At 41.7% G+C, this 26,955-nt stretch overlaps 1 protein-coding gene across 4 annotated transcripts in view; it reads left to right on the top strand.

Moving 5' to 3' along the window:
- Positions 1-24,929, top strand: part of MKX (mohawk homeobox) — a 48,986-nt gene extending 24,057 nt beyond the window's left edge. For all 4 annotated transcript variants that reach the window (XM_074574399.1, XM_074574397.1, XM_074574398.1 and 1 more), the window contains exons 6-7: positions 22,140-22,173; positions 22,283-24,929. In XM_074574399.1, the coding sequence (XP_074430500.1) occupies positions 22,140-22,173; positions 22,283-22,469 (221 nt within the window). In that variant the 3' untranslated portion in view covers positions 22,470-24,929. The remainder of the gene's footprint in view (positions 1-22,139; positions 22,174-22,282) is intronic.
- The last annotated feature ends 2,026 nt before the right edge of the window (positions 24,930-26,955 follow it).

A 26,955-nucleotide genomic window follows, 5' to 3' on the forward strand; every position in this document is an offset into this window, starting at 1 on the left:
ATAATCGATGGACAGGCACTCAGATGTTTTCAAACCAAGCCTTTGGAAGTGCTTTATGTTTGACAAAGCAGAAATCCAGTGTGCCAAGATCTGCTCTGGTTTTTGAGTGTTTTGGCCCCAAAGCACGCTACATGGTTTAACACACAATGTTCATGTATTTGCAAAACTTTCCAAACTTAATTTGGTGAACTCCAGCTGCTTTCAGTGGGATCTTTGCTCGCAGATCAAAGACTGTGACCCTCGGAGAATGTAAGTGCTCATATTTGGGTACTGCTCTTCCTTCATTCCTTGCACAAAATAGGAAAAATAAAGGCTGTGTTCAGCCCCATGGTACTGCTGCCCTTGCTGAGGTTTGAGGAGCTCTTGTCATCTCTCTGCGGGTGTCGTGGTTGCTCAGAGACACCCGTTCCCTGCCCAGAGCAGCAGCAACACCCACCCCGATGTGAGCCCACCAAACCCCTCTTCTACCTTATGGCCTTACCTTCTTTCTACCCCACCCCAACAGCATCCAGGCAGCAACTCCATGTTCCCCCAGGACCAAAAATCCTTTAACGGGCAGTGTGGGACATGGCTCTGCTGGGGCAAACTCTGCTTGAGTTGCTGGCCCCTGCCCACCCTTACCCATGGAGGGGCCGTGTACCACCACACACCACCTCCTGTGTACGAAAAACCATCCCGCAGCCCCGGCTGGGAATGGGAGGTCTCGGTAAAAAGCCAGGTCTGGGTGAGCTGGGCGAAGGGCAGCAGAGGAGGGTCGGAGCAAGGTGTGTCTGAAGGGGGTAGTGGGGAGAGGTGGGTTTGCACTGCCCCTCGGGCTTATCCGGTGACAGGGCTCACCTTCGTCCTTGGCGAGCTCTGCTCCGTCCGAGGATTTTGCTCCCTTGGCCCCTGTGTATCTTTACAGCTGGATTATGGGTTTAGGAAAGTCAAATGCCCTGAGACCACAGATACAGGGTAACTGTTTATAGAGGAGAGGAGGAGGGCAAAAATCAACAAATTCCTGTGATATATTGTATGTCATCTGTACGTGACACTCCAAGACCTTCAAATGCTTAAACTAAAGACCTAAATATAATTTAGTTAGTAAAAATATACCTTAGTTATAATAAAATGATAATAGTGGAACTTGGCAACAGAGCAGCTAATAAATACTACGCTTTTGAAATGTGCCTGGGATCCAAGTACATACTCTTTTACTGTGTAGTTAAAGCATGTGGCAGGACATGCTAGACCAAGATTTTCTTTTTGTCTTTCCAGTGGAAAACTAAAGTTCTTTGTTTAAGTGAAGCCCGTTGGGAATTTTTCTTAAGTAAAACAAGGAGCTAAAGAATTCCATTCCCTTTTGCCAACTTTTTTCCTCCTTCAAGCCAAATTATCGATTAATGGGGCATTAAATATCAAATACTGCCTAGTTATATTCATACCCTTTTTTATTTAAGCTCCTTCAATGCTTTCTTATTGGTGCTTCAAACACAGCTGAATTAAAAGATGAGATACTTTATTGGGAAAAGACTACCCCTTCTAAACCTTTTTTGCCTTATAAAGGTCAGTAATCTGAAAGTCACTAAATTTGCATACTTAACCCTATTTCTGGTTTTTTGAAAGAAAAAATTATCCGTACTCCTTTAAGATCTTCTTCTTCCCGAGCTTCATTCTTTGCCTTCTTCATTAGCTGTCTCCATTTCGGTACCCTATCGTTTTGCCAGCAGAGCAGCCAAGTGAATGCTTGACCATATTTTTGTCTGGCTCTAGCGGAACCGTGATCTGACAATAGAATACTTTTCTCTGGGTTTTCCTTCTTTCCCCGGGGAACCATACTTCAAGGGCAACCTGCTTGTCCAGCATATGAACATGTGGAAAATCCACTGCTATGCACTAATGATTTTCAGATGGGCAATTGTTGCTGAAAATCATCCCAAGAGCAGCAGCTTCTCCATTGTAGCACCTAACCACTTTGGGATCGCATTGCTCGTAGCTGATCTGGAATAAACCCTTTGCATTTATGTGTAAGGTGGTGACATGTGCTGCATCACACATGTAGTAGCAAAATTCAGGGGGAAAGGAGGTAAAAGTTACAGTTGTGGTTCTTTTTTGGCCATTGCAACGCGCATCAAAATCTGACACTTATTTTAGCTTGAAAACATAAATGTAGGAAAAAGTCGAGCTATGCCAAAGATCCACGACAGCAAGGCAGAAGCACCCTAAATATTGTCCACAAATTAATCGCTTTCAAACTTTTGTTTTAAATATTTACAAGGAGACTTATCACATGCTGTGAGAGAGAAGAACGGGTTTTAAATTTTGAATAATTTCTATTACCGTTCTTCTCAGAACTGCATTCTTTTTAAACAACTTTCGCTTTTAATCTGTAATTAAAGCCAAAGTTTTCTTTAAATTTTAAAAGCTTGTCCTTGGACTAAAATAACATGGAACATTTTTAAACATTGATCCAAGCTGCTGTAGATACATTTTATTTCAACCACAGAGCCTGCAGTTGGATTCCTGGCTTTGCCAGATCGGCTACGACTTGGGAGTGTGGCAGTAATGACTCTGGAGTCCTGGATGCTGCGCTACCAGCGAGGAGGGTTGTTTTTCTGGAGTTGTTCCTCCCTTTGGGCCTTATTCATGAATGACTTAATCTCTGCGTATGATCAAATGTCGTGCAAGTTACTGTGCACAGAAAAAAATCAAGGAATGCTGCTCTTCCCCGCGTTCCTTACATGGAATTGCTGCGCCTGCCCAGCAAGCAGTTGGAGAGCGGTAAGGGTGGGAAGCGAGCAGCAGCAAAAACACACATAAAAAACCACCAGAAGCAATATAAAAAGAGGGAGACGAAGAAAACAGAGAAAACTCTGAAGGACTGGATGTGCAAGTTGGATTGGGCCGTGCGTAGACAGCTCTAGCTTGCCCAGGCAGCACCAGCTGGAGGGGGGAGCCGGGCTTTTGACTGGGGGGTGTTACAGGGGCAATACATTCACCGTGAAAAACAAAAGTGTTCCCCGGTATTTTCTCTGGAGCGTTGGCCATAAAGCTGATTTCTAGTGCATGTTTCTATTAGCTAGTTTTGTCTTGGAAAGCAAGCGTTTGCTGTTTTGATGGGCAGATCTCAAGAAGTTCAGGGAATCAGTGCTTCTTAGTCTTTTTATCCTCTTGACCTAATTGCTTGTGTGGTGTTATTCTGTCCTTTCACAGGATGTTAAACCACTTCAATTGAAGCCAAGACAGAGATTTTCATTAGTTGTGATATTAATTACATGATGCATGCCATACAGGGAACTTTTCTTGTGATGTTTTGATATTTTCTTAGAGATCCAGCAGAATACGGGGGATGAAGCGGCACATGACTGTCTCCACAGTTTTACAGACCTCTTCCTAATTCTTTTAAGTTCCAGCAAAATTTTAGCTTATGTTAGGTGCTGTTCTCAGTTACAAGTGAAGAAAGGACTCATATTATCTGGGTTGTTTTTCTCATCACCAACACCCTGCGGCCTCTGCAAGAAATTCTGTCTGTCTCTCCGTGCCCTGGTGTGGGGACGGATTGCTATAGCAGGACTCCCACGCCAAACAGAGACTGGTGGCAAATGGGGAATAACTTGATTCAGGTGCTGAACTCCTCCAGCTGTCAATGGAAGCTACACTTGTTTGTCCAGGCCAGTGACTGGAATAGTCATTTACCTCTTTTTGAGACACTTTCCATCCCTTCAGTACCGACAATGGACTTAAAAGATGTACCTTGCCTTTCAGGCAGGTTATGGCTGGAGTAGCATTTTAGCTCTAGGAGGCAAAGGAGAGAACAAAGGATGGGGATAAGGGGAAAAGGAAAACTCACAGCCAGGAAATAAATAAATAAATGCAGGTGGAAAAATAAAGGACAGAACCTTTAAAGACTGTAGAGAGAGGAGAGTGCTGAGAGAGGGCGAGGAAAGGGGAATGCAGAATTGAGGACAAGAACAAAAAAGAAGAGGAAAGGGGAGAACGATGGAGGGGAAGGAAGAGGAAAGAAGGATCAAAGGGATGAAGGTAAGAAGAGAAAATACTGGGGAAGCAGATACGATGGAAATACTGGTAGGAATCTGGAGTGTAACTGGAAGGGGCTCTAGAATAAATTAGGGAAGCATAGGAGATGTTAGCATTTTTGACAATTCAAAATGAGAAGTTTGACATTGCTCCCTTTCAAAGTGTTTGACAAACAAGAATAGATAAACGTTCAAGATATATATTTTACCACTCTTCTTGGAAGGCACCTTTGAGTCTAATTACTATATCTTGGCTTTTTTTTTCCATGTTACATAGGCTAAGAGCAAATAAACTTCCAGAAAAGGGTATGACCTTGCTTAGAATACAAAGCAAATTAGTGCAAACTGTTGCTCACAACTCAGGGAAAAAACAGAACTTAGTCTGAGACTGGGGCACACTCTAGTCCTGGTGGCAGTGGTGGTGGGGTGTTTGTGTGTCTGTTTTGTGTGTGTGTGGGTGGTTATTAATTTCTGAGTTTCTTGGTGCATCCACAATCCCTGACTAAGCTGGACACAAAAGTATAGAAGAGGTTTCATACTTTGACTTAATCATACCCAACCCAGAGTTCGGCGAATCCCACCAAGACCTATTTTGAAAACTGTACCTAGTTTTCAGGCTGCTGTAAGACGGTTTGGTCAAATGTGGAGGCTTCTGTGACCCAGTGCTCCTGAAAGTTTGAACTTCTCCCAGGTCTGCCCCGTTCTGTACATTTTGCAGATCAGAGCTCCCATTTGAAAGTTCTTCAAGTCATCATCTGTAAGTTGCAGGCAGAAAATCTTCTTAAGCTATTGCATAGTTGGCTGAGGACAATGTCTTTGTGCTCCTCTGAGGTGATCATCAGTCAGTAGCATAGAAAGGACATCACCTGGGATGGACCAATAGTCTGATCCTCAATGGCAAATCATGCATTCCTATATAGTTCATGATATATATGAACCTAAAATATGTCATGCCAGATCAGATTATACGTATAATTTTCAAGTTCAACAAAAGGTTTTGTTTCTTTTTCCCCCATCATTTTTTAAAGAAACAGAGTTTATCTGAATTAAAAACATGATTGGTGATGACGAGTGGGTGGTTCTGTTTACCCTGCCACATTATATAGTACCACTTTTACTCCTTGTTTGGATAGCAGTCACAAGACCCAGATATCAAGCTGTGAAAGTATTTTTCTTGCAGCAGCCTTTCTTTTTTTGGCAGGCAGTGGCTTTGGAGATGCCTCGCATTTTGTCATGTGATTGGACTGCTGATGAGGTTTCTGTGCTGCCTCATTTTCTTGGATTCCATCTGAATTAACTCTTCTTTGGGTCACTATTGTTAGCACACTTCTGAATGAGCGGGGTTTTGCATCATGGTGTAATGAGCTCCTAATACTTAGTCTCTGTAAGAAAACAGACCGTAAAGAAGGAATTTGCTGCATTTGTTCCACGTGACAGAAATCTGTTTTCTGTACCTCCAGCTGTCCACATCGAAAACACATTCCTTCTTCACAGTAATATTCCTTCCTGAAACAAGGGAAAATGAGGGGAAATGGCTAGTATATAATCGTTCCATCTAAAAACATTCAGTTTAGTCTTGTAAACACATAAACTAGTTCTTTGTAAACAAATATCTTAATTTTCTTTAAACTGAATATTTAGATGTCAAAGATAGAGAAGCTGGATATGTCAAACACATATGGTTCCTATTGCATCAGCGGCTTTCTTAATTTTGGTATTCTAATTGAAAAGACATTTTTGAAATCATGCTAACTTTACAGAAACTAATCTGTCTGACCCTCTGCCTGGTCTAGGTTTGATTCTTCCATCTATCACCATACTCAGGAAACATTACTTAAAGGGGGCCTACAGGAAAGAAGGGGAGGGACTCTTTATCAGGAAACGTAGTGATAGGACAAGAGGTAACAGTTTTAAACAGAAAGAGGGTAGATTTAGATTAGATATTAGGAAGAAATTCTTTACTGTGAGGGTGGCGAGGCACTGGCACAGGTTGCCCAAAGAACTTGTGGATGCCCCATCCCTGGAAGTGTTCAAGGCCAGGCTGGATGGGGCTTTGGGCAACCTGGTCTAGTGGGAGGTGTCCCTGCCCACAGCAGGGGATTGGAACTGGATGATTTTTAAGGTCCTTTCCAACCTAAACTGTTCTATGATTCTATGAACATCTTCCACTTCAAATGTACAGCAGTAGTTATATCCCTCATGGACTTTGAATTGCCCTGGATACTTCCCAGTGCTTGACGTGGAAGCACTTTTTGGGGTAGTTGATGTTGGGGAGCTGACAGGGGCTTCAAGGGACAGCCTTAGGAACTGGGAAGGCATGGGAGTAGGGACTATAATTTATTCATAAGTTTTTACCTTATTCCTGAATAATTTATAATACAAAATGCCTTAGACTAAGTAATATCTTTAACTGGACAAAATTTCTATCCACATCAGAGAAATACCGCAGGTCTGCTTTAAAATATAAGCTATTTTTGTAAGTGTTGTGAAACAACTACCCGCCTTGGATAAGGCAAAATTTCAGTTTGGCATCCAATATGTATTCATTTTTCATTCTACAAGTAATAGGCAGAAAACTATTAAGTTTACGTCTGAAATAGGTACATTTGAAATAGAAAACACGTTTGTATTTCAGGCGCTGCCGTTAGGTTTTCTGCCAGCGTGGGCTTTAGCTGCAGGTGCATGCTCTGCAGCGAGCTGAGCAGTAGACGCCTGCTGGCAGGTTGCGATGGGGTGGGATGTCTTGTGCAGCTGAGGTAGAGCCCCCTCTCCAGCAGCACAGGTGCTGGGCTCTGACCTGCTGCAGCGAGTGCACCAGATGTGCCACTGGCTTTGGTCTTAATTATGTATAAATCCACCTTGTCCAAGCATACAGAATATTTAACAATAAATTGCCTTTTTTAATACACTAACGTGTACAATATAAAGTCCACAAAGGTCACACAGGTCAATTTATTTATTAAATGGAAATACTTGGGTCCAAAAAACATTATGAATCATTTTGGTGTTTTAACTTCAGGATGCAGAGTAAATTATTCCAAAAATAATGGTAGCCAAATGTCATTCCCTCCAAGCGTTTGTGTAATATCTATTTATCTGTGGGCAGATGACTGCTATGTATAATCAGAGGCAGACTTTTGTCAAATTGAGACTAAGTAAACACAGCTGAACACAAGCAAGTTGGACTACAACTTTTTTGAGTTTTGCCAGCACTGTTATGACCTTGAAAATCAGCGTTTCTTCAGAGCAATCTGCTTTCAATATGGGAGAACTTTTAGTGTTTCAAATTAACAAGTGTTGATTAGAATTTTTTTCTGTTTTCTTTTTTCTTTTTTTGTTTTCCAAATAAATGAAAAGTGTGCATTTGCCCAAAGGACAGCATCCTTTCTGCTGCTTAGAAAGTAGGAATGTTTTGTAAAGGAACATTTCTTGCACGTATCAATAAGAACAAGAACAACAGTTAGAGCTGTAAACTCATCTGAGGTTTCATTATTTAATCAGACAAAATTTTCTACTCTTTCCTTGCAATATAAATGCTTTTTTTTTAAATGTGCCGTGCAAGTAAACGTAGCATTTAGGCAGATTTTAAACCACTATGTATATAGACACTGTTTTCATTGTCCTTGGAAAAGTAGTACTTTCATTTATACATATTGCCCATTTTTCTACAACTTTGTGTCCTGCTAAACATTTTCTACAGGTCCTATTTTTCTCTGTGACACAAAAAGAAACAAGTCTGATTTTATTGACAAACAGGAGTACAATTTAAACCTTAGTTTTGCTATGCAAATTTTCTTCTTTTACATTACCAATCATTTAAGCAGAAAGCATTTTGCTCTCTTGATTTTAAAGGCCACAGCATTTGGTCGAGGAGGCTTTGGACAGAAGTCAGATAGGAGTCTTGCTCAAAAATCTGTCTTTCAGTAATTACAGCAAATGAATCTCATCCATTGCCAATATCTCTGTTTCAAGGCACTTCTTTTGAAGGGATATTTTTTCATTTTAAATGCTGTATACAAACCAGCTTACACACCAGATTCAGGGGTAGGACACATGTGCACAGCATTGTGGCCAGGGGAAACTTTCCCAAAGTCCTTGTGCCCTGTATCCACAAGTCATACTTCCAAATCTGCTTTTTTGGGGGTAGAAATTACCCTTTTCAAATTTCTAACAAATTCTTACAGCAATAATAGTTTAATGCCAGCAGCCAAGCATACACAGCACCTTGTACTTGATGGGTTGCTACGGTATGGCTTTGACTTTGCAAGTCAAGTGCCATTCCAGCAGGTAGTCTTGGGTGTTTCTTGAAAGAACCGCAGCAGAAGTCTCTTCTTGCTTCAGTTTTCTCTTCCCCTGTCATTGTAGCAAAAATAAGATGAGGATGCAGTTGGAAATGGGGGGAGATGGGAGAGGAAGAAGATGATAGAAAAGAGGACAACATGGCTAAGCAGCTATTTTAATTGAGAATTGCAAACAGTCGATATGCCTATACATTTCTTACATTTCTTTATGTTCCTATACTTTGTTCTCTGTACCGAAATGCAGATTTCAGAAAAAAAGCAGGAGATACTGCTCCCAGGCCTTGGTGAGCAATGCTGCTTCTTAATATTAACCAAAATCATCTGGAAAAGGCCTTGATGACAGGGGGATTAGATACTTTGTTGTTTTCTCTGGGCAGCTCCTCCTTGGAGGCTAAGGGTACAGACACTCAAAGTGTCATCATCCTGGTTCTTATTCTGGGATTTCTGCTTCACCACAAAGGCTAATGAGGCTTGTAAAAATAAAACCAGAGTGGGCCAGGTGTCACCTAAGCCCATGGAGTGGGCCTCTGCGTGTTTGGAGGGTGCAAAGCAGGTACTAACTGCAAAGTTTTGGGCCATCAGGCAGGACTTGCCATGAGTTCTCACAGCGTGCGGCAGCTGGCCGTGTTCGCATTGCAAGAGGAGGAGGAGAACCTTGGTGGCAATGGGGGATATGGTTGGTCAACAGCCTTCAGGGTGCGTTGAGCTGCCCTCAAGATGCTCCTACCTGAGATGGTAGTTGCCTAGGAAGTGCTGTCAGGAGAATATTTTAAGAAGTTATACATAGCCTTGAGTTGCATTTGGGGTTGGTGGTTTATGTTACCTGGTTCTAAATTTGAGATCTGGATCTCAATTCTAAAATGGATTAGATAATGTGCAGCATTTCAGTTCACAGAGCTTAAAGCCTTTGTGTCATAGCTGCCTGGCTTGCATGGCTGCTCAGAGTCCTCCTCTCATCCTCCGTCCAAAGGCTCAAAGCCTAGAGTTGGACCGTGTTGGGGAGGATCAAAGGATCTCATTTTTTTTCACCAGTTATTCCCTAACAAGTATGAATGTTATTCATATCTGGAACCATGGCTTCCTATCTCGTTGCTTTTCTCTATAGAAGTGGAATTTTAAATGGGAGGGGAGGATGCAAGACTGTCTATACAAATACATGACTGTTGCTTATGCTGCTTGCCCTTAGGAAAGCATCTAAGCAGGTCAGGGAAGACACAGAAGCAAATTGCAGAAGTGTGAGTTGCTCTGAGATGAAGTTAATTTGGTTGCTCCTTGAGCAAAAAGTCCACAGTGATTTCCAACTGCACCCATGAGGAACTGCATTCTATGAATGCACATGTTTTCTGTATTTGTATGCATATGTATGTAGCCCCGTTGCCCCTGATTGCAAACCCTGCTGAGTGAAGGGGTTTTTTTGATTTATGGTGACGGGAGGGAAGACTGGTTATTTATACATACTGATAAAGCTTCTGAGTCATTTTTGATCTACAGATCTTTCAAATTATTCAAAATTCATATTTTTTGAAGTATGTCAGTTGATTTAACCATAAATACCATATGGCTTTACTATAAATATGTATGTGTGTTTTAAGTCTGATATAGCAAACTGCTGCAGGAGAGAATTCCCTAAAAGAAATCTGACTTCCAGGAAAACGTGTATGAGCTAATGTAAAACAAATATGTAGTAAATTTGATATTATTGCCTTCTGCACCTGTCTTACATATTTTTGAAGCACCCTACGTTTGCACCAACCTGACATTTTTAAACAAACAGTATTCACTCTATTTGGGGGAAAAATGTTATGAGGGGCTGCTTTAGATAACATTGTCTTTGATCTTGGAGGCTGATAGCCAGCAATTCAATTAGGTTTTAGAGGAGGCTATTGGCTTTAACTGTTGTTAAATCATGTCCACTATTGTGACTTGGGCTATGCTGGTCAAAGCAATCAGTGCCTTTTTGGGAGAAATATGTTTAATAGTTCTGGATAATACATTTTTCCCCTGTGGTAATAATACATTGTCCCTCGATAATTTGTCATCTTATTAGTACAAAGGCATGGATTGCTTTTTGTCACTCATGATTCAAAAGATATGTGTTACTACTGTCACAATTATGATTACTACTCTTTTGGTGTAGTTGCTATTTATGTATAGTTTCCAGTGGCCAGTGTAGCTTTTTCAGGTGAGAGCTGTTTGCAGTGATCTCAGAGCATCGGCATCTTCACTCAGAGAAACAGCCTGGGCATATTGCCCACGGTTCGGATACTCTCTATTGGAAAGCAAATTTGTTTGGCTTGAAATATTGTGGCTCGGGGTCCTCTACAGCTCAGTGATTGCATCTTTGCGAGCTGCTCTTCCTGGGATGAATGGCAGAGGGTTTGAATACGCCTCGTTGTTATGCGGCGGGTCCTAGAGTTAGAGGAGATGAACGGAACAGTGATAATCTCTGCAGCATCACGGAGTGAGTTTTACAGAGGCCCCGAAATTCATGCAATTGTGCTATACCAAGAACTGCAAACAGTATATCAAGGTCAGGATGAGCTAGTGAGCCCTGTCTCTCCGCAGCAATCTTTGCTACAATATAGGCCTGTTAATGTGGCACAGCATTGCTGTGCCACGTGGATAGACGCTGCCCCGCTACGTGGTGCACATTGGCTCAGGCATACCTCAACGTCTGAGGCCCCCAGTGCTGAGACGTCTGAATTCAGTCCCGTGTCGTTATCAGTTGACGACGCTTCCCCGCTGGTTTCTTGAAACTCGCTGTCTCCAAAAGCAGCAGTGTGTGCTGAATAACAAACCCCTTCACATTCAGGCTCTTCAGGTTTGGGAACGGAGCCAACATTCTTGAAGAATGATTTAGTGGCCAATAAACATCTGCAAAGTCTGTAAGACTGTCAGAAGTAGTAACATTGAAAGTAAAGATCATATCAGTAGCAATTCCTCTGTCCTGACAAGGCACTCACTGCAAATATTTGTTCAGTCATCCTTGCTCTCATTCCCGTTATCACAGACAGTTTCACATGTTTTGCCAAAAGAGCAATTCCATCTTCTTCCACAAAGCTGTTCACATCCAAGGCCTTTGCAATGTTAAATACCGGCCTACTACTGTTTCAGGACCTCCCACACGTGCTCCTTTGGAGCGCAGGAGCCTCATCCGTCTTATGCAAAGACTCTGCTGTGAAAGGCTCTTACAGCTTCCCGCTAGGGAGCATTTGCAGTGTTAGGGTTGTCCTGCTCCTTGAGGATTCAAGCTCGGTCTGGCTGATTTATTACAGTACACCAATCTTCACGGTAACCAGGGTAGTCTTTGAGATCTTCTAAGTATGACTCTCCTGCTGAGCCATTGAAATTGCACTGCGCTAGGATTCAAACCATTTGTAAATACAAGGTGATGTTTGGAGAAGGAGGAGGTGTTTCTGCTTCCTCAAAACCTTTTAGCAAATGGGTACACCTTCCTGAATAATTCTGGGAAGGCAATTCTCCTGCTCCAAGAGCCTTCCCCCTTTTTGCCTGGTTTGCTGCGCTCTCACCTGCCTGGTGAATAGGAAAACTGAAAACACAGCCCTTCTTGAGATACCTCCCAGTTTACTAGAATCTCTGAGGGCCTGTTCAGAAGGTGTCTGGGAATATTTAGTTTTGGGAAGAAATCCTGTAATGGAAATAATAACAGTGCAAGTTGTGGGGAGCAGGAACATGAAGACTGCAGTAGCTTCACAAGGGAAAGCAAAGGGAGCAGAACTAAAAGCTTGACTCAAAATAAATACAATCAAGCACTAAAATAATTTTTGTGCAATCGGAGGTGAGAATAATCCACAGGAGAATAATTCCCCCTGGGGCTCACTCAGCAACATTTATTTCTGCTCGTTATTCTGCATACGGTCAGGGAGGTGTGTGACAACAGCTTTCTGTATAATTTCCTGTAATTCTTCAGGATGATAAATAAAGGGGTTCCCATCACATTTCTAGCTAGGTGAGGAAAGAGATGTGAGCTGGCCCAGTTTGAAAGAAGCCTCAAAACCCAGCTCACTTCTCTACCAGCAGAACATTAACCTGAACACAGCTGAGCATCTCTGAGCACAGGATGATTAATTTTGTGATGTGCTGTTCAGTGCCATTTGGTACTCTCCATCCTGTCCTTCACAAACTTTAATAAAGTTGTTCTCATAAGATGTCTGTAGGATTTCACAAATGGGCAACTGAGGCACTGAACAATTACAATTTGAAGTCATTTTAGGTACCTAAGACCTTGTTGGATGCTTACGATTTTGTGGCTCTTTATACATTCGAAGCACAGCTCTTGTTGACCTCATTTGCACCTGCAAGTGCTCAGCACTGCTGAAGGTGGGAGCCCGGGCTCTCAAGTTGGGGTCCAGAGATGGGGAAATGTACTGTGGCATCTGTGAAAAGGTCGGTTACAACAGCTCATCCAGCCCCACAGAAACCTGTAGCACAAGCAGAGAGACTGTCCATCACTAACTTGATTTTCTTGGCATCATTAAATCCATCTGACTATTTTTTATCTTCTTGCATTCCCCTCCTACAACAGCCTCGGAGCTGCTGTGCCATGGCACTGAAGTTGCGTGTGGCAAGGTCTCACCACTGCTCTGGGTTTGGCCCCGGAGCACGTCCATCCTGTGCCTTCGGGGTGGCAGCAACCACAGAAAATGCCACATGTGACTGTACTCAGCTGCATTTAAAGTATGCTTAGTGGGAAGACAAATTACTTAGCCATTCCCAGCAGATACAGGTATATACATATGAATATATCTGTATCTCCTTATAAATAATTTTTAAAATTTCACATGTAATCCCTTGATTTGTAGGATCTGTGTGCAACAGTTGTCTGGGTTACCGTGAGGCTCTTTAGCAGCCTACAGCCGTTTTTACGGCTGTTTGGCTGTTGGAGCCCTCTATGTGCCTATGTATTTCCTTACAAGCTGCTTGAATTTTTATGCTCGTGATCGCACAGAGAACGTTAAGTTTGGAACACAACTTAGGCACCTGGGGTTTAGTATTTGCGCATAAGTATTGTGTGCATCCTAGTACTCCATGCAGTGGATGGAAGTAGCTATGTTTAAAAAGGTCGTATTTGTCAGTCTCTTCTTTATCTTACAGGCGAGTGAAAGGAACAGTGAATTTCCTCTCCCTGACAGACTTAGCCATTCTTTACTCCATGCTGCTGGCTAAACACACCCTGGCAATCAGTTCTGGCATTCACTGAGAAGTTCCTCCACTTGCCTGAAAATACAGCACCTTGTAATTTAAATTGCCTTTGTGCAGCATATGCCATGTCTGAGCCCAGTTGGCTCCCAGGGGCAGGAGAAGAGCTGGCTCCTGCCGGGAGCGGGGCCGCGGGAACGGGGGGCACGTTTCTCCGAATTCTGCAGGAGGCTTCTGAAAATATCCTGTGTGCACGCATTCATATCGTAATGTTACACCGCACATGTAGGGTCTGCTCCCAAACCCACAGCCAACTAGCATAACAAAATCAGATTTTACTGCTGTAGTGTCAGCCTAGGGTTGAAATATGGCTTTGAAACCCTCCCTTTCACCCCGCTTTTTTAATGAAAAACAATCGGGTTGGAGTGTAATAGTGCTTACCCTGGCTGCATTTGACTTTAGCTTTTTACTTTTAAAGCCTTATTTTGGGCTTTAAGAGCTCCCAATTAAACTTTTTAGATCCAGAGTGAAAGCCTGAACGTGCCTGCCTGCACAACAACGAGATTCCTGGGTGGGAAAAGGATATTTTTATATTAAAAATAAAGAAAACTAACACAGTGATATGTTTTCTCCTGTCATACTCCTTCCTCTTCTTTTCCCTAATGAATCTTCATTTGTCATTTTCTCATTTCCTTTTCTTAAACATCTCCCGTGCCCTTTCCTTTATTTCTTGGTTTTTCTTCCTCTTCTCCTTTTTCCTCTTTTCTTTATTTCACCCTCCCCCTTCCCTGCTGCCTAACTAGGTTTTTACTGTTAACCCATAAGGGTTTGCAATAGGAGGGCTAACGACTTCATCCTTCCAGTCAGCACAGCACGTGCTGTAAATCCCTTTCTAAATAACACCCAGAAAAAAGAAGCCTAGGTCAGATATTTGTTTATCCATTATGAAATGCTTGTGGGAGACCATCACCAAGGAATCTGACAACATTACACTATTAATTACATGCCAACTCAATGAGGAAAGATTTGATTTCAGTCAGCTTTGCAGCAAACTTGAAAAGAACATAATACCGTATAACCGTCAGTTCGTTAACAACTCGCCTCCAACACTACACAGCCCCGACTCCCATTATAAGCCCTGCTAAAGTCTGGCTAAGAAAACAAGTCTCAAACAGTGCCCTGCATCTCACCAAGGAGAACACACTGTCACTGGTCATGGGAAATTTAGAGCCAGCCATGACAGCCCGAACAATGAAGTGATTTAGACCAGGTTTGTATCTAGTTTGCTAACTCATAAATTCTTACATGCAGGTGCATAGCCCAAGACTGTAAGACCATTTGCACCGTGCCTACTATTATGTGGGGCTTTCAGGGCACTTATTAATGCAAATGTTAATATAGACCTGCAAACTCAATTCTCTTTTATGGTTTATAAAATACACCTATCCCAGTCTCTGTGGGCATGTACACTCATTTTATAAAAATCACATGTATTAAAATGTAACTAGATGCCTACTCCCACTTCAGCAGGCTCCAGGCTGCACAGGGAAAAAAAATCTTCAAGTTCCCAGGTACTTGGGGAAAAAAACTTGAGTGGTACCAGTTAAAGCTTATATCTGATATTTTGATGCAAGAAGCAAATTTCAAAGACAGATTTCCCTGAAAAGCTTGGTCTGAGGTGTGATGTCAAAGGGATATTGCCAACATTGGCAAGACCCAACCTATGGGTCTTAACAGAAGAGGTCAGAGCAGGACTAAAGCTGTTCCTGGTAAAAAATATGTGGGAGAACGGGGGGAAATATTCACTCTAGCTGTCACTGTGGACATAAATTATCATTATGCAATTTGTATGTTTGAAGGGACGTAACAGCTGATGACAGGTCAGTTGTTATACTTGGTGTCACTGTGAAGCCAAAGGAATGAGGTAACAGGGTTGTGGGGGTGACTTCATTACAAGCTGCTCCATAACCTCTGCCCGTAAGAAAGAGAGAGCAGTGGTAAATGAAAGCTTTGTTGAAAAAGAGTTTTCTCTAGAGCCTGGGCCTAGACCTTGTTCCTGCAAGTTTCTGACAGCTTTCCTCCTCCCATCCAACAAAAGGACATGATAATAAATCTTTGTCAGTAGCAATGCGGTACCCCCCCGAGATCGGAGCAGCTGCCGTTGGTATCACATGCACTTCCAGGTCGCAGTGCCTCACTGTGTCTTCAGCCACAGGCCATCTGAAGCTCAAACAGGGACTTTCATCCCTCCACCAAAAGCCTCTGCTGCACAAGCGCTGCCAGTCCCCACCGGGCAGTTTCACATGGACCTTTCCAGTCCAGGACGTGCTCCAGGCCAGAGTGGCTTCACGAGGGACAACGTGGAGTGGATCCTGTGTGGAGGTGGCCTGGGGTCTGCAGGAGGTCAGCCACCAGGGCGAGTTTGGGGAATGTTTCTGTAGGAGACTCTGTGGTTTGGAGTCTCTTCCAGCACAAGCTTTCCTGTCTTTGCTTCTCTGTAATTCTTCCTTAATAGGTCTGGTGTCCCTGAGGAAGCCTGGGAGGACGGTGCAAAAGGAAAAGGGTTTTAAGAGTTGCTATGCTGGATCGGATGAGTCCTGGCTGTGTCTGGAAAGCCTTTGGTAGTGTGGGTCTCTGACTGAACGGTATCTGCATTCAGAAACTCAGTTGTCTGTTCACATCAGGCTCAAAATGGGATCACTGCAAGTGTAAGCATGGGAAGGCCAACTCCTGCCTCCTCCAATTCAAGCTAGGGGAGTTTGAGGTTTGCTGTGCCTGGGTTTTTCAAAGGTGCTACAGTCTTTGTACCAAGATTAAATGACATTTCTTGTAAGAGGAAAGGGCCTGGCCTGGTGAGCTACAGTTTCCCCTGCCTTGCGCTGCTGAGCAGCCTGTGCTAAGCCACCCTCCCGCCCCAGATGTGGGTAAAAGTTAGTGATGTTGTATGATTAGTTAGCTTGGGATCCTTCGGGAGGAAAGGAGCTGTGTGAATGCACAGGGATATTAACTCCGGTTAACCCAATTTTATTCTTGGAGAACCAGAGATCTGAAAGTCTTATGTGCCCTGAAATTGTGGTTTGGAAAATACTACAGTCAAGGGGTGTGTGTGTGTGTGTGTGACCTACAGAAATACCTCATCTCACCACTGATTCACTCACACATGTAAACGTCATTTTTCATTCAGCTGCCCCGATTTATTTCCTGTTCCTCCCTCTTTTTCCTCCTCTTGCTTGTTTTGAAAATGCTGGTCAACACATGTTAAGCCAGAGTCTCCAAAACCAACAAAAGTAAGTTCAGGAGAGGCAGGGAGAGAAACAGCTGAATAACACTGCCAATTTTAAAATGAAGATAAGTTATATGGGACCTTTTACTGAACCAACAAATATTTTATAGTGTTCACCATTTGGGGCCAGCAGTTCTTTTTCCCCCCCTCCATTTTGAGCTAGAATAGAAGGTGTGTAATTCATCAGGAATCTGTACACATTTAAGTAGCTTTAAGAAATACGATGGTCATGTGGGACTGACCTACTGTGTCTTGACTTCCACGTCCATTTTTTCCCCACTACATAACGTTCTGTACCCTTTCGTCTCTGTCTCGTTCCCTCATTCACACGTTCTTTCCCCTGTTGGTTTCAAGCCATCTTTGCTTTGTCAGTGTTACCTGATAACACAAAGCAGGGTTTTAAGCCAGTTGTCGCGGTTCGACTTGAGCTGTATATAACACCGAGCGGGGGAGCAACGTGGATGCTTCTTGGTCCTACGTAAGTGGTCGGTCTTTCCTTTGCTGTTCCCGGCAGGGCCTTTAGGTAAAGTCAGTTCATCACCACACACGTGTGATATTCTTAGGTCAGAAATCTTAGATCCAAAGAATAAAACGTAACTGTAATTAACATTATTTAGCACACCCCTGAAGTCATCCAAGTATATAAAAGTTATTAGTCTGGACTCGGCAAACTGTGAGGGTCTGAATTGTCCTGATATATTTGAATGTGCCGTGTAGCCAGAGTCTTTGTATGTTGTAAACTGGAGTAGACATATGTGCTACGGCTTTCATGCTCTGGCTTTCTTCTCTAATACTGGATACAGTATGTAAAAGAACACTGTGTATGTACTTAGATATATATCTTCTTGTGAATTATTTGTACATTATTTTGAAAACAGTCAGGCGTAATGGCAATGTACTGGAGGTAAGTGATGCTGTTGTCTAGTTTAAGGATGGTTTGCCTGCAAGAACCCTGGCGTTTATTTTCTTCAGGTGGGCCTTTCTGACAGCAGAAAAACAAAGGGAAACATTTTAAATATAGGAGAATCCTGGAAAATTCTGCTCTTAAATGCTTTTGAAATGGTCAAAGTATTGCCTAGGCATGTTGTCTTTGGACTTCTGAGACTCATTTCCATCTCCGCTAAAACGGGACTGCAAGCTACCTTGCAAGAGAGCTGTCACGATCAGCCAGTGAATATTTATGAAGAAATTTTGTGGCGAAAAAAAATAATATATGCTACATATATTATTAATAATTATGTGAGTCCTGAAAAATACCATACTGTATCACAAAGCTGGTATTGTCCAGTGACTACACTCTTGGCACTGCGTGCTACAGTAAACTGTATACCGAAAACTCAAACTAATGGAAAGGTATACAGGATTCCATTGGTAAGTGATTTATAGTGACTTCCTATTATAAACAAGAGGGAACAAATATCCTGCCTTGCTGGTTTCTTTGGGCGGATGGTGAGAGCAGAATGAGACATTCCTGGCGAGGCAAAAGCTGATTCTCTGGATGCTTGCAACTGGGAGCAGAATGAAGCACCAGAAAGTGAGGTATAAATGACAATCCCTAATTTTAAATGATTGAGTTTCCATTTTCATAGTGCTTAAAACTTTCCAGTTGTACAGCAAACAGCCGCTGTTTTAAGTCATTTCCAAACTTGTAACGAAAAGATGTTTCTGATGTTTAATATTAAAGAGACTTACTGTAGGACCTCAATATATGCTGAAAGCCTATCAACATCCTTTCATAAGAAACACATTGCTTTCTGAGACAGAACAAAACACCTTCAGCAGCAGCTTCTTTTTGGGTTTCAATTAATAAATATGCTATTGAGCACAACTGTAATTTGTTTAGTAAAGTTATTTTTGCTGGCCAGTGGTATGCTGTTGATAAACTTACCTATCAAATAAGTCTTGGGAACAGTGTGAATATAATAATACATCAGCATTGGCTTTCTCTGGAGTCACTTGTCTTGATCTAAGCTTGACAAGTCTGTAGGGTTTGAAATTTGTGCCACAGGCTGCCTTGATCCAACTAATGACCACACTTTCAGGAGAGACTGGAGGTGACAGTGCTTGGAGAGGGCAGCTATGGAGCATCCTTGGTACCTTTTATAAAGTGCTGCCTCTCATGTAGTGAGAGAGGGCTCATGAGTGAAGTGGGAGGTCTGCCCATCAGCACTTGCTCTGGGGTGAGTCCTTAGCTGAGGCTGCTTAGTGAGGTTCAGTATGCTGCATCATTTTTCCATTCCTTCCGTCACCATTTCCAGAGATGTTGCCGAGTCCCAGTGCCATTTCCTCACTGCCTGACAGAAGAAATAAAGGAACATGTTGTGCGATGGTCAAGAACTCAAACACTTTCCGCATTGAGAATGCTGTTTGGTTATATTCATGAAACAGTCTCGCCAAAATGTTGCTTTTACAGTTGAAATATACTTTGCAATTGTTGCGCAGGTATGTCAAATATCAAAAGCTTTAATTATCAAAAGCTTCAATTAGTAGTTGGGGGTAGAGCAGGTAGATTGCAAAAGATGGAGAAAAAGCAAAATGTCGAGCAAGATTCACCTTTTATATTTTAAACTTCATAAAATTCTGTCATCTACATTCCCTCTCTTGTCAGTGAAGAGACAGACATGGCCAGATTGTGATTTTTAACTGCCAAGCAGTTAAGGTTGTAGTTACACCATCAGTTTAATCTCCAAAGGAGAGATATGGTCCTTCCTCATCCAGCTCACAGCATTTCCACATGGATGTTAATGCTACCAAAGGGCAACAGTGGGAGGACATGGCCATGGAAGAAGGCTTCACAATCTGGTTTTGCAGCAGCACACAGGGATGTTGGACTGTGGCGTTAGATGGGTGGGCTGAAACCCCTTCTTGGAGGGCATGCCTGGTGTTTGTGAACGGAGTCTGGACAACTAACCTGGATAAATACATGAGTTGGATGGCAGGTTCATGGCAAGGTGAACACTGCTCTTCCTTTTGAGTTGGATCAAGTTGGTTTCATCGGCAAGATGCCAAGGAGAGCATGGTAAATGGTCTTTGTTTCTCTCAAGATGGTTATTCCCATCCAAAAAAAATGGTAGTAATACTTATTTCCTTCACCAAGGGCTGTTCAGGCATATGTGAGCCGCTTGGATGCTATGGTCATGCAAACTGAGATATGCTGTCAAGAGTTTGGTATAGCAGAAAAGGATTTTTGGCAAGAAAAACAGGACCTGTGCTTTGAAATGATGGATTTTAAGACTTCATTGTACTAACATGCTTTTACAGCAGTTATTAGCAAGAGCTTTGCAAATTATCAATGATGGTTTTATTGTAACCCAGTTTCGAGTTTCTTTGACATAAATTATTTGTTTGAAAAAAAAATAAAATCTGAATGGAATAAAAAAAGACTTGTAATTCAGGAAAAATCTTCAGCAAAGTTAAAGAATGGGTAGCTCTGCCTCTGGATTGTATATTTTAGCTTTTATATACCATGGGCAAGCCACTTTCTTTTAGAGTTGGCTAAACACCAGTAAAAAATATTTGCAAATACTCCTTCAAATAAACGCTGGAATTGGAATGTGTGTCACCATTCACACCTACTTTCTTCAGAAGTTTGTACAAGCAATTTTTTTGTTCGTAGGAAATATTTTCCACAGCAAAAGAAACTGACAGATGCTTGAGAGAGGTGTATTTATATCCAGGTTTGCTCTGGCAACGACATTCTCTATTACTTACCATTTCCATTTCTATACCTACTGACCTATTCAGTCCTAAACCTCCTCTTTAAAATTGTCTCTATTTAAAAAAAAATGAAGCAGGGATGAAAAATTATTTGTAGCCAAGTACAGCATGAAGAAGGAGACTTTCGGTATCACGCAATACCTCTCCCTGGATAAAATGGTTTCTTTTTTCGTTCGTTTCCCTCTCCTCTGTATAGGTTGAACTTCCTCCTCTTGAATCCCATTCAAGCGTTGATCTAGGAGAGCTTAAGAGATAGTGATTTAAGATGTGCTCTCTTGGAACAAAATGTAAACCTTGGTCACTTTTGGACATTTATTTATAAAGCTGTTTTGCAACAGGATGGAGGCCTGCTGAATCAAACAGCTTGGCAAACATCCGACCTCTGAAATTACAGCTGGCCTCCCTGCATTTCTTTGGTGAGACTGTGGTCTTCAGTGGTCACCTCCAAGTGCTGGGGAGTGCGGCTGGGCTGAGTTTTTTGACACGGGTTGGCTGTGTGAGAAAACGGGCTGCTGGTCGGTGGTGGGCATAAGTGGAGAACTACCAAGGGTTGCAATGTGATTCGACGGCTGGAAGCTCTGCGTAAAGAAAAGATCAACTTTTAATTAATAATCTGATGAAAATCTAGCAACAAGGTTGATTTTTAGTTGGGAATCTAGTTCATAAAGAGGTGCATTACATTATGAGAATTATGCTGCGTTTGGGAGCTTTTTGGGTCCTGTAGCCATTAGTGCTCATGCTGTTGCTGTTTCTTTTGTTTGACTGGTTCTCCGTAGGTATTGCAGTAGGGCACGGCTTCTCGCTCCCCTATAATGCGTTTCTGTGTCAGGATAGCAAGCCCACTGAATAAAGCTTATACATTTCTGCCTGGTAAATATTTCTGGCTTCTCAGCGACATGAGGACTTAATGAATGAACAAATGTGACTCTTGATGGGAAAGTGTAGCTTATGCCTGTGATGCAATTTCATCTTTGAAGGCTGTTAACCAGGTGTGCTTGTTACTTGTACCCTTCTCAGCCTGCCTCTGTGACTGAGTCGCAGCCTGGGCAAGGGGCGCATTAAAAACCACACACATCATCTGTATATGGGTGAAAGTCCTATTTTTAGCACATACAAGAAGGCATTCACTGAAGGGCAATGAAGCTGATTTTTATTTTTAGGTTTTGCAAGTCCGTATGTCCTTGTGATTTATGTTTTGAAAAACTAGCTCTATCACGCTGTAAAATGTGGGTGAACCTCCAAGACCAGCTTTATTCTCACCATTGCCAAAATAACCAAAATCCTTTTTCCCGGACAGGGCTGGTGTGGGATGCGCTGGGCGGGGTTCAGCACCGGTTCTGCCAGTGCTGTTCTGGCGAGGGTCAGTGAAGTTCTGCCTCACCAAAGCCTATTTCTGTCTTAGGAACATCCGCACAGTTGAAATTTCCCCAAAGCACTTACTTTTGCCATGTGCCCTGCTCTGAGCTTGGTGTAGATTTCTCCAGGCAGACCCTTGTGTGAAGCAGACCCTTTAGATGTGTCTAAACAAAAATTTTATTTGGAAATCTGGTATGAATTTTGGAATTAATCTTGGGTTATTTTTCTATGTGCCTGTTCCATGAACTTGCTTGTTTTAAAAACTATTAAAAGAAAAGAGGCATCAATTTTTTTTTCTGTTTTCAGAAACTCTGGAGAATGGACCAAATAAGTGTGAAAGGTGAGTAAGGGACTTCACAGTTTTCCAAAATAATAATTATTACAGTTTTCCTGATATCACGTAGCTATGTAAGCTGTACATGTAAATATTTGTTATTGCTTGAATCTAGCGCAGCTAACAGAAAAGGAACCAGCAAAGATGAAACATACTGGAAGGAGATCAACGCAGCTATGGCCCTAACGAACCTTGCCCAGGGGAAGGATAAACTGCAGGGAACTACCAGCTGCATCATTCAGAAATCATCACATATATCAGAAGTAAAGACTGTTAAAGTGCCATTAGTTCAGCAGTTTTAAGAGATGGGTCCTTTTTCTTTTTCCTGTCAAACGGACATTTTCCTCACAGGATTGGTTTTCATGAAAATCAGATTCACAGATATGAGGCAAATGTGGAAAATAGGCCCCCTTTTACAGTATGGTCGGTTTGAAAAAATAACGTTCCTTCTGACTCAGACGTTTTCATTGTATTAAATGAAATGTTCAATTGCTTCTATAAAAGGCATGTAAATTATAAAAAAACTGTTTTTATCAAAACATTAACTTATTTTATGTTAATCAAAGTGCGCATAAGATGTTCGCATTGCTATTACAGTAAGTGCCTTGCTTTCAAAAAATAAGCTATAACGTGGGCATAGTACAACAGTATTATGCCTCAAAATGACAATGCCATATTGCTTAAACTTTGTATATTATTCCAAGTGGGCTTAAGCAGCCCAGGGCTAAACACAGTACTGCTGGAGGCCCTGGAGACTTGTGCTTATTTGACTTGTACCAATTGACGAGTCTTAATGAAATTGTTACATCATTTTCTCTCTCTTTTTTTTAATCAACAGTGTTATAAAAATTGTACAGTATGTTTTGTCAAAGTGACAATGAGGTTGTTATGCATGTTTCTTACCTGTATATGCAGTATATTAAAATACCAAAATCATTCCTTTGAAAAGTGCAATACTCTAGAACACACAAATTTAGGAAATAAGTTAATTGTTCAGATTATTTTGAATTTATACATACGCTCCCAGCTATGTTGCTTATTAAAGATTTGTAGTTGAGAAGGTTCTAACCAGACTAGCTGTAAATTCAAGTTGAATTCTTATAATTTTAAAGCTTTGCTAGTGACTTACTGAGGTTATGGTAGAAGTAAAATTGATTTCTTCGTGTACAAAACTAAATCTATAGTGCCATCTATTATTTGCAGTGGAGCTAAAAAAAGTTTCCATGGTGGAACTTACTACTTTAATGTGGTTTAAATAGTTTTATTTTGTAGGTACTGCATAAATGAGGACAGTTGATTGACAGTTCACATTTCAGTGAGAAAAAGCTGTAATATAAACTATCAAAGCCCAAACTAGAAACACAAATGGGAAGTGAAACATTGAAAAATCTCAATATTTAAGGTGGGAGGGTTTTAAGTAGATACTAAACCATGTATTAAATGACACTTCTCTAAACTTGACTGCTATTGAGTGTAATGACTGGCATAAAACCAGGTTTATTTTTACGTTTCATTGGGAGCTGTACAAGTTATTCTGAAGTCATATAACAATAGTCTAATGAGGTTTACGGTGCTTGAATAAACAGTGGCAAAGTCAAAACCAAGTTATACTGAATCAGTTACGGAAAACTGGAAAAGAGCTGATTGTTGCTAGGATTTGGATTTTTTTTCCTGTGGGTATCCTGTCAGGTTCTTTCCTACTTACCCCTTTCCTCGTTTCCCTTTTTGGTGAGCCATCAATGAACAAGACAAGACTCTAGTCCTGCTCCCACTGAGTTTCATGGCAGAACTCCCACTTCAATGGAAGCAGGACTGTGCTAATGATGACACTAACTTGCAAGTAGAGGCTGTTCCAGTTGCACTAAAATAGTCAAGATAGATACATTGCAAGTATCAGCCTTGGTGTGACTTCTTAGGAAACTTCTTGATGTAACATAACATGTTGTTGGGTTTATTTAGTGTACAATGAAAATGATTTGATATGAAAATATTTTGTACATATATATTTTTACTTTGTTTTCTAAATTGCTGATTTGCATTGACTTAAAGTGCCAAGCAAGAAATGTATGTCATGACTGTATGAACAGTTGAAGTATATGTTTTACTGACTTGCATCATTGTATGTCTAAGATTCCATGACATTAATTTTTGATACTTTACTGGATTTTGACATAATAATGTGAGTTTATAACTAATAGCGGAGAGTTAATACTTCACTTTTGTTCATACTATTGTAAGTTATTCTGGTATTAAATATTTTGTGACAATAAATTGATGGTTTTGACAAACTTTTTCTGTTAGAAATATTCACGGTGGTTTTGTCTGTATAAAAGACAACAAAATTTGTCATGTAAAAAAGGTACTTTTGGGGACTTCTCTGGAGTAAAACTGGAGAAGACAAGCCATTGTATAAACAACTTGTTCATGGTTCTTTTTTTAAATGATCAAAGCACAAAGAATAATCTGTAAAACACATCAAGTGGGTTTTAAATTTAAGAAATACTTGGCATAATTTCTTGTTACCATTTCCTTTAATTTATTTTTTTTTCTACTGCTGCTTTAGAGTTTTCTGAAAACACAAATTCTAATGAATATGTGTGTGTCTTTTTTTAAATAACAAAAATCATGATCAGTGCTGAGCCAACAGCTAATGAAGACTCAATAATTATTTATGATATTGGAAAAACAAACATTATTACTATTGCTCTTCTTTGTTTCAACATATGTAACCATTTTAGTAAAATAAATAACTGCAAACAACATCTTGTTGGTTTGAATTAAATATTCATTTATCTGTCCTTAGTCATTTGCATTTCTGGTTTCCTATTATAGTCAGGGTTTCTCTATACTGCAATACAAGCATGCGAGAGGCAAAGACAAAAGAGGAATGCTGGTCTGTTGATTAATACACCTCGTGGGGCACAGTTACGTGAAGTAGTTTAGCACATCCCTGATGAAAATGACTGTTCGGCAAGTTTACGCTAATGACTGCTAATGACAACATGGCATGGTGCTTATAAATCCTCTACATTGGAGGAGTGCAGAGGGAAGCCATAGCTAATCACCGTCCTCAGTCACTGGTGAAGGTCCGTGAGCTGTGAAAGACTTTGGTTGTTTAGGTTGGTTTTTTTTTTTTATTGCAGGCTACATTTGTCTGCAGTACCATGTACCGATACGGTCTGTTTGTGCAGCCGTGGTGGAGAAGGAGATGCAGTCAGCCCATATGGAAGTTCAGTGCTCATACTAATGAGAGCCCAGTACAACTGGTCTCCTAACTTTTGTGCCTCAGCAAAGTTCCTCCAGTTGCATGGGAGGGGTGATAATTAAGGTTTTGGTGGGCAATTGGCACTTTCAGGTTTTATGTCCTGCTTATCCGTGATATGTGTATACTGCTGTAACATCTGTGGCCAGCGTGTCAGTGGAGATTTGGATATTCAGTTGATATGCAAGTTCCTGAGGCAATATGTACAGCCTGACTTTTGCTGTTGGGAATGCATAGAAACACCCACATCCTAATGATGCTGAGCTGGGCATCTACTTTTTATCCCTGTCTGACAAGAAGAAAACAACTTATTCTGCTCCCATCTACTCTGTCACATCATTTGCAATAGCTGAGCACTCCCAGCCTTTTATAAACCATTGAGAGTACGGGGAGCTCCAATTTTGCCAGTTGTGCAGTAGTTAGTATACACATTGGGATCAGGACTACAGTCTCCTCTTCCAGCGTCATGCAAAAGCTACAGCCAGAGCTATAGTTCTCACTTCATGGCCTCATGTTCTCAGTTGGTGGCCTCATGTACGAAGCAGTTTCACCAGGGAGACCGAGAGCATGTCCCGGGACAACACATAGGCTGTTTTGAGGACATTTGATAACTTGGTGGCTTAAGTTTTAACTTGGAGTTTGGCAAAGGATGGCAGCTAGACTTGGATGCCCACCTACAAGTGCATTAAGTAACCACTGCACTGTGGGTGAAGAAGATGGGGAAGGGAGGTTGATAGCACTTCTGTACTGTGCAAGGAAGAATGGATTTAGCTTAGGCTAGGGGAAAGGCTATGTGGGATTAAACCTGTTTCTTCATTATCGCTTTACTCAGCTAGTTTTTCATTATGTGCCCTGGCTTTGATGAATGATGTTTTTGTCCACCTAAACTGTCCATCAGTGGAGATCCGCAGCACTGAATGTGAGATGCTATTACAGGAATAAACCTTGATTATAAATATGAGTGGGATCTCTGATAATCATGAGCTTCCAGAACTCAACGTACTCTTAATGCCCAGAAAGTCTTTCTTTGTACCCCCTGTGACATCCCCAACAGTGTCAGAGAGTGTGGGAATCGTTCTGCATTAGTCAAAAGGAGACCAGCACCAGGAAAGGGAGTTTGTGGCTGCCATGGAGATGCTCTGGAATACCAGCAAACTTCCTTCTGTCCCTGTTTCACTGCAGTGAGCGAATACTGGTGTGAGGAATCACTCAGGGCCAGTCAGGGCTATCGGGTAGCGTGCCGGTGGGGCACACCACACCCTGCCTACCAAGGCACTGCCAAGCAGCGGGGCTGCAGCCACCAAGCACAGACCCTCCTTCAGGAATCCTTACAGAGGTTTTCAGCATCAGTGGTACCTCTGTTTTCTCTGTCTTGAGGAAGCCTTGGGCTGTATTCTCCCGCATGGCTTCCACGGGCTGGAAGACATGGTGGGTATGTGCTAGTAAGTCTCCTGTGTGGGGTGAAAGATGAGACAAAGCGTGACTAGTCATCCAACCTCCCAAAGCTGCGACAAAACCCCTATAAA

This window comes from Larus michahellis, chromosome 2 (genome assembly GCF_964199755.1).
Source record: "Larus michahellis chromosome 2, bLarMic1.1, whole genome shotgun sequence".
Classification (NCBI taxonomy): domain Eukaryota; kingdom Metazoa; phylum Chordata; class Aves; order Charadriiformes; family Laridae; genus Larus; species Larus michahellis.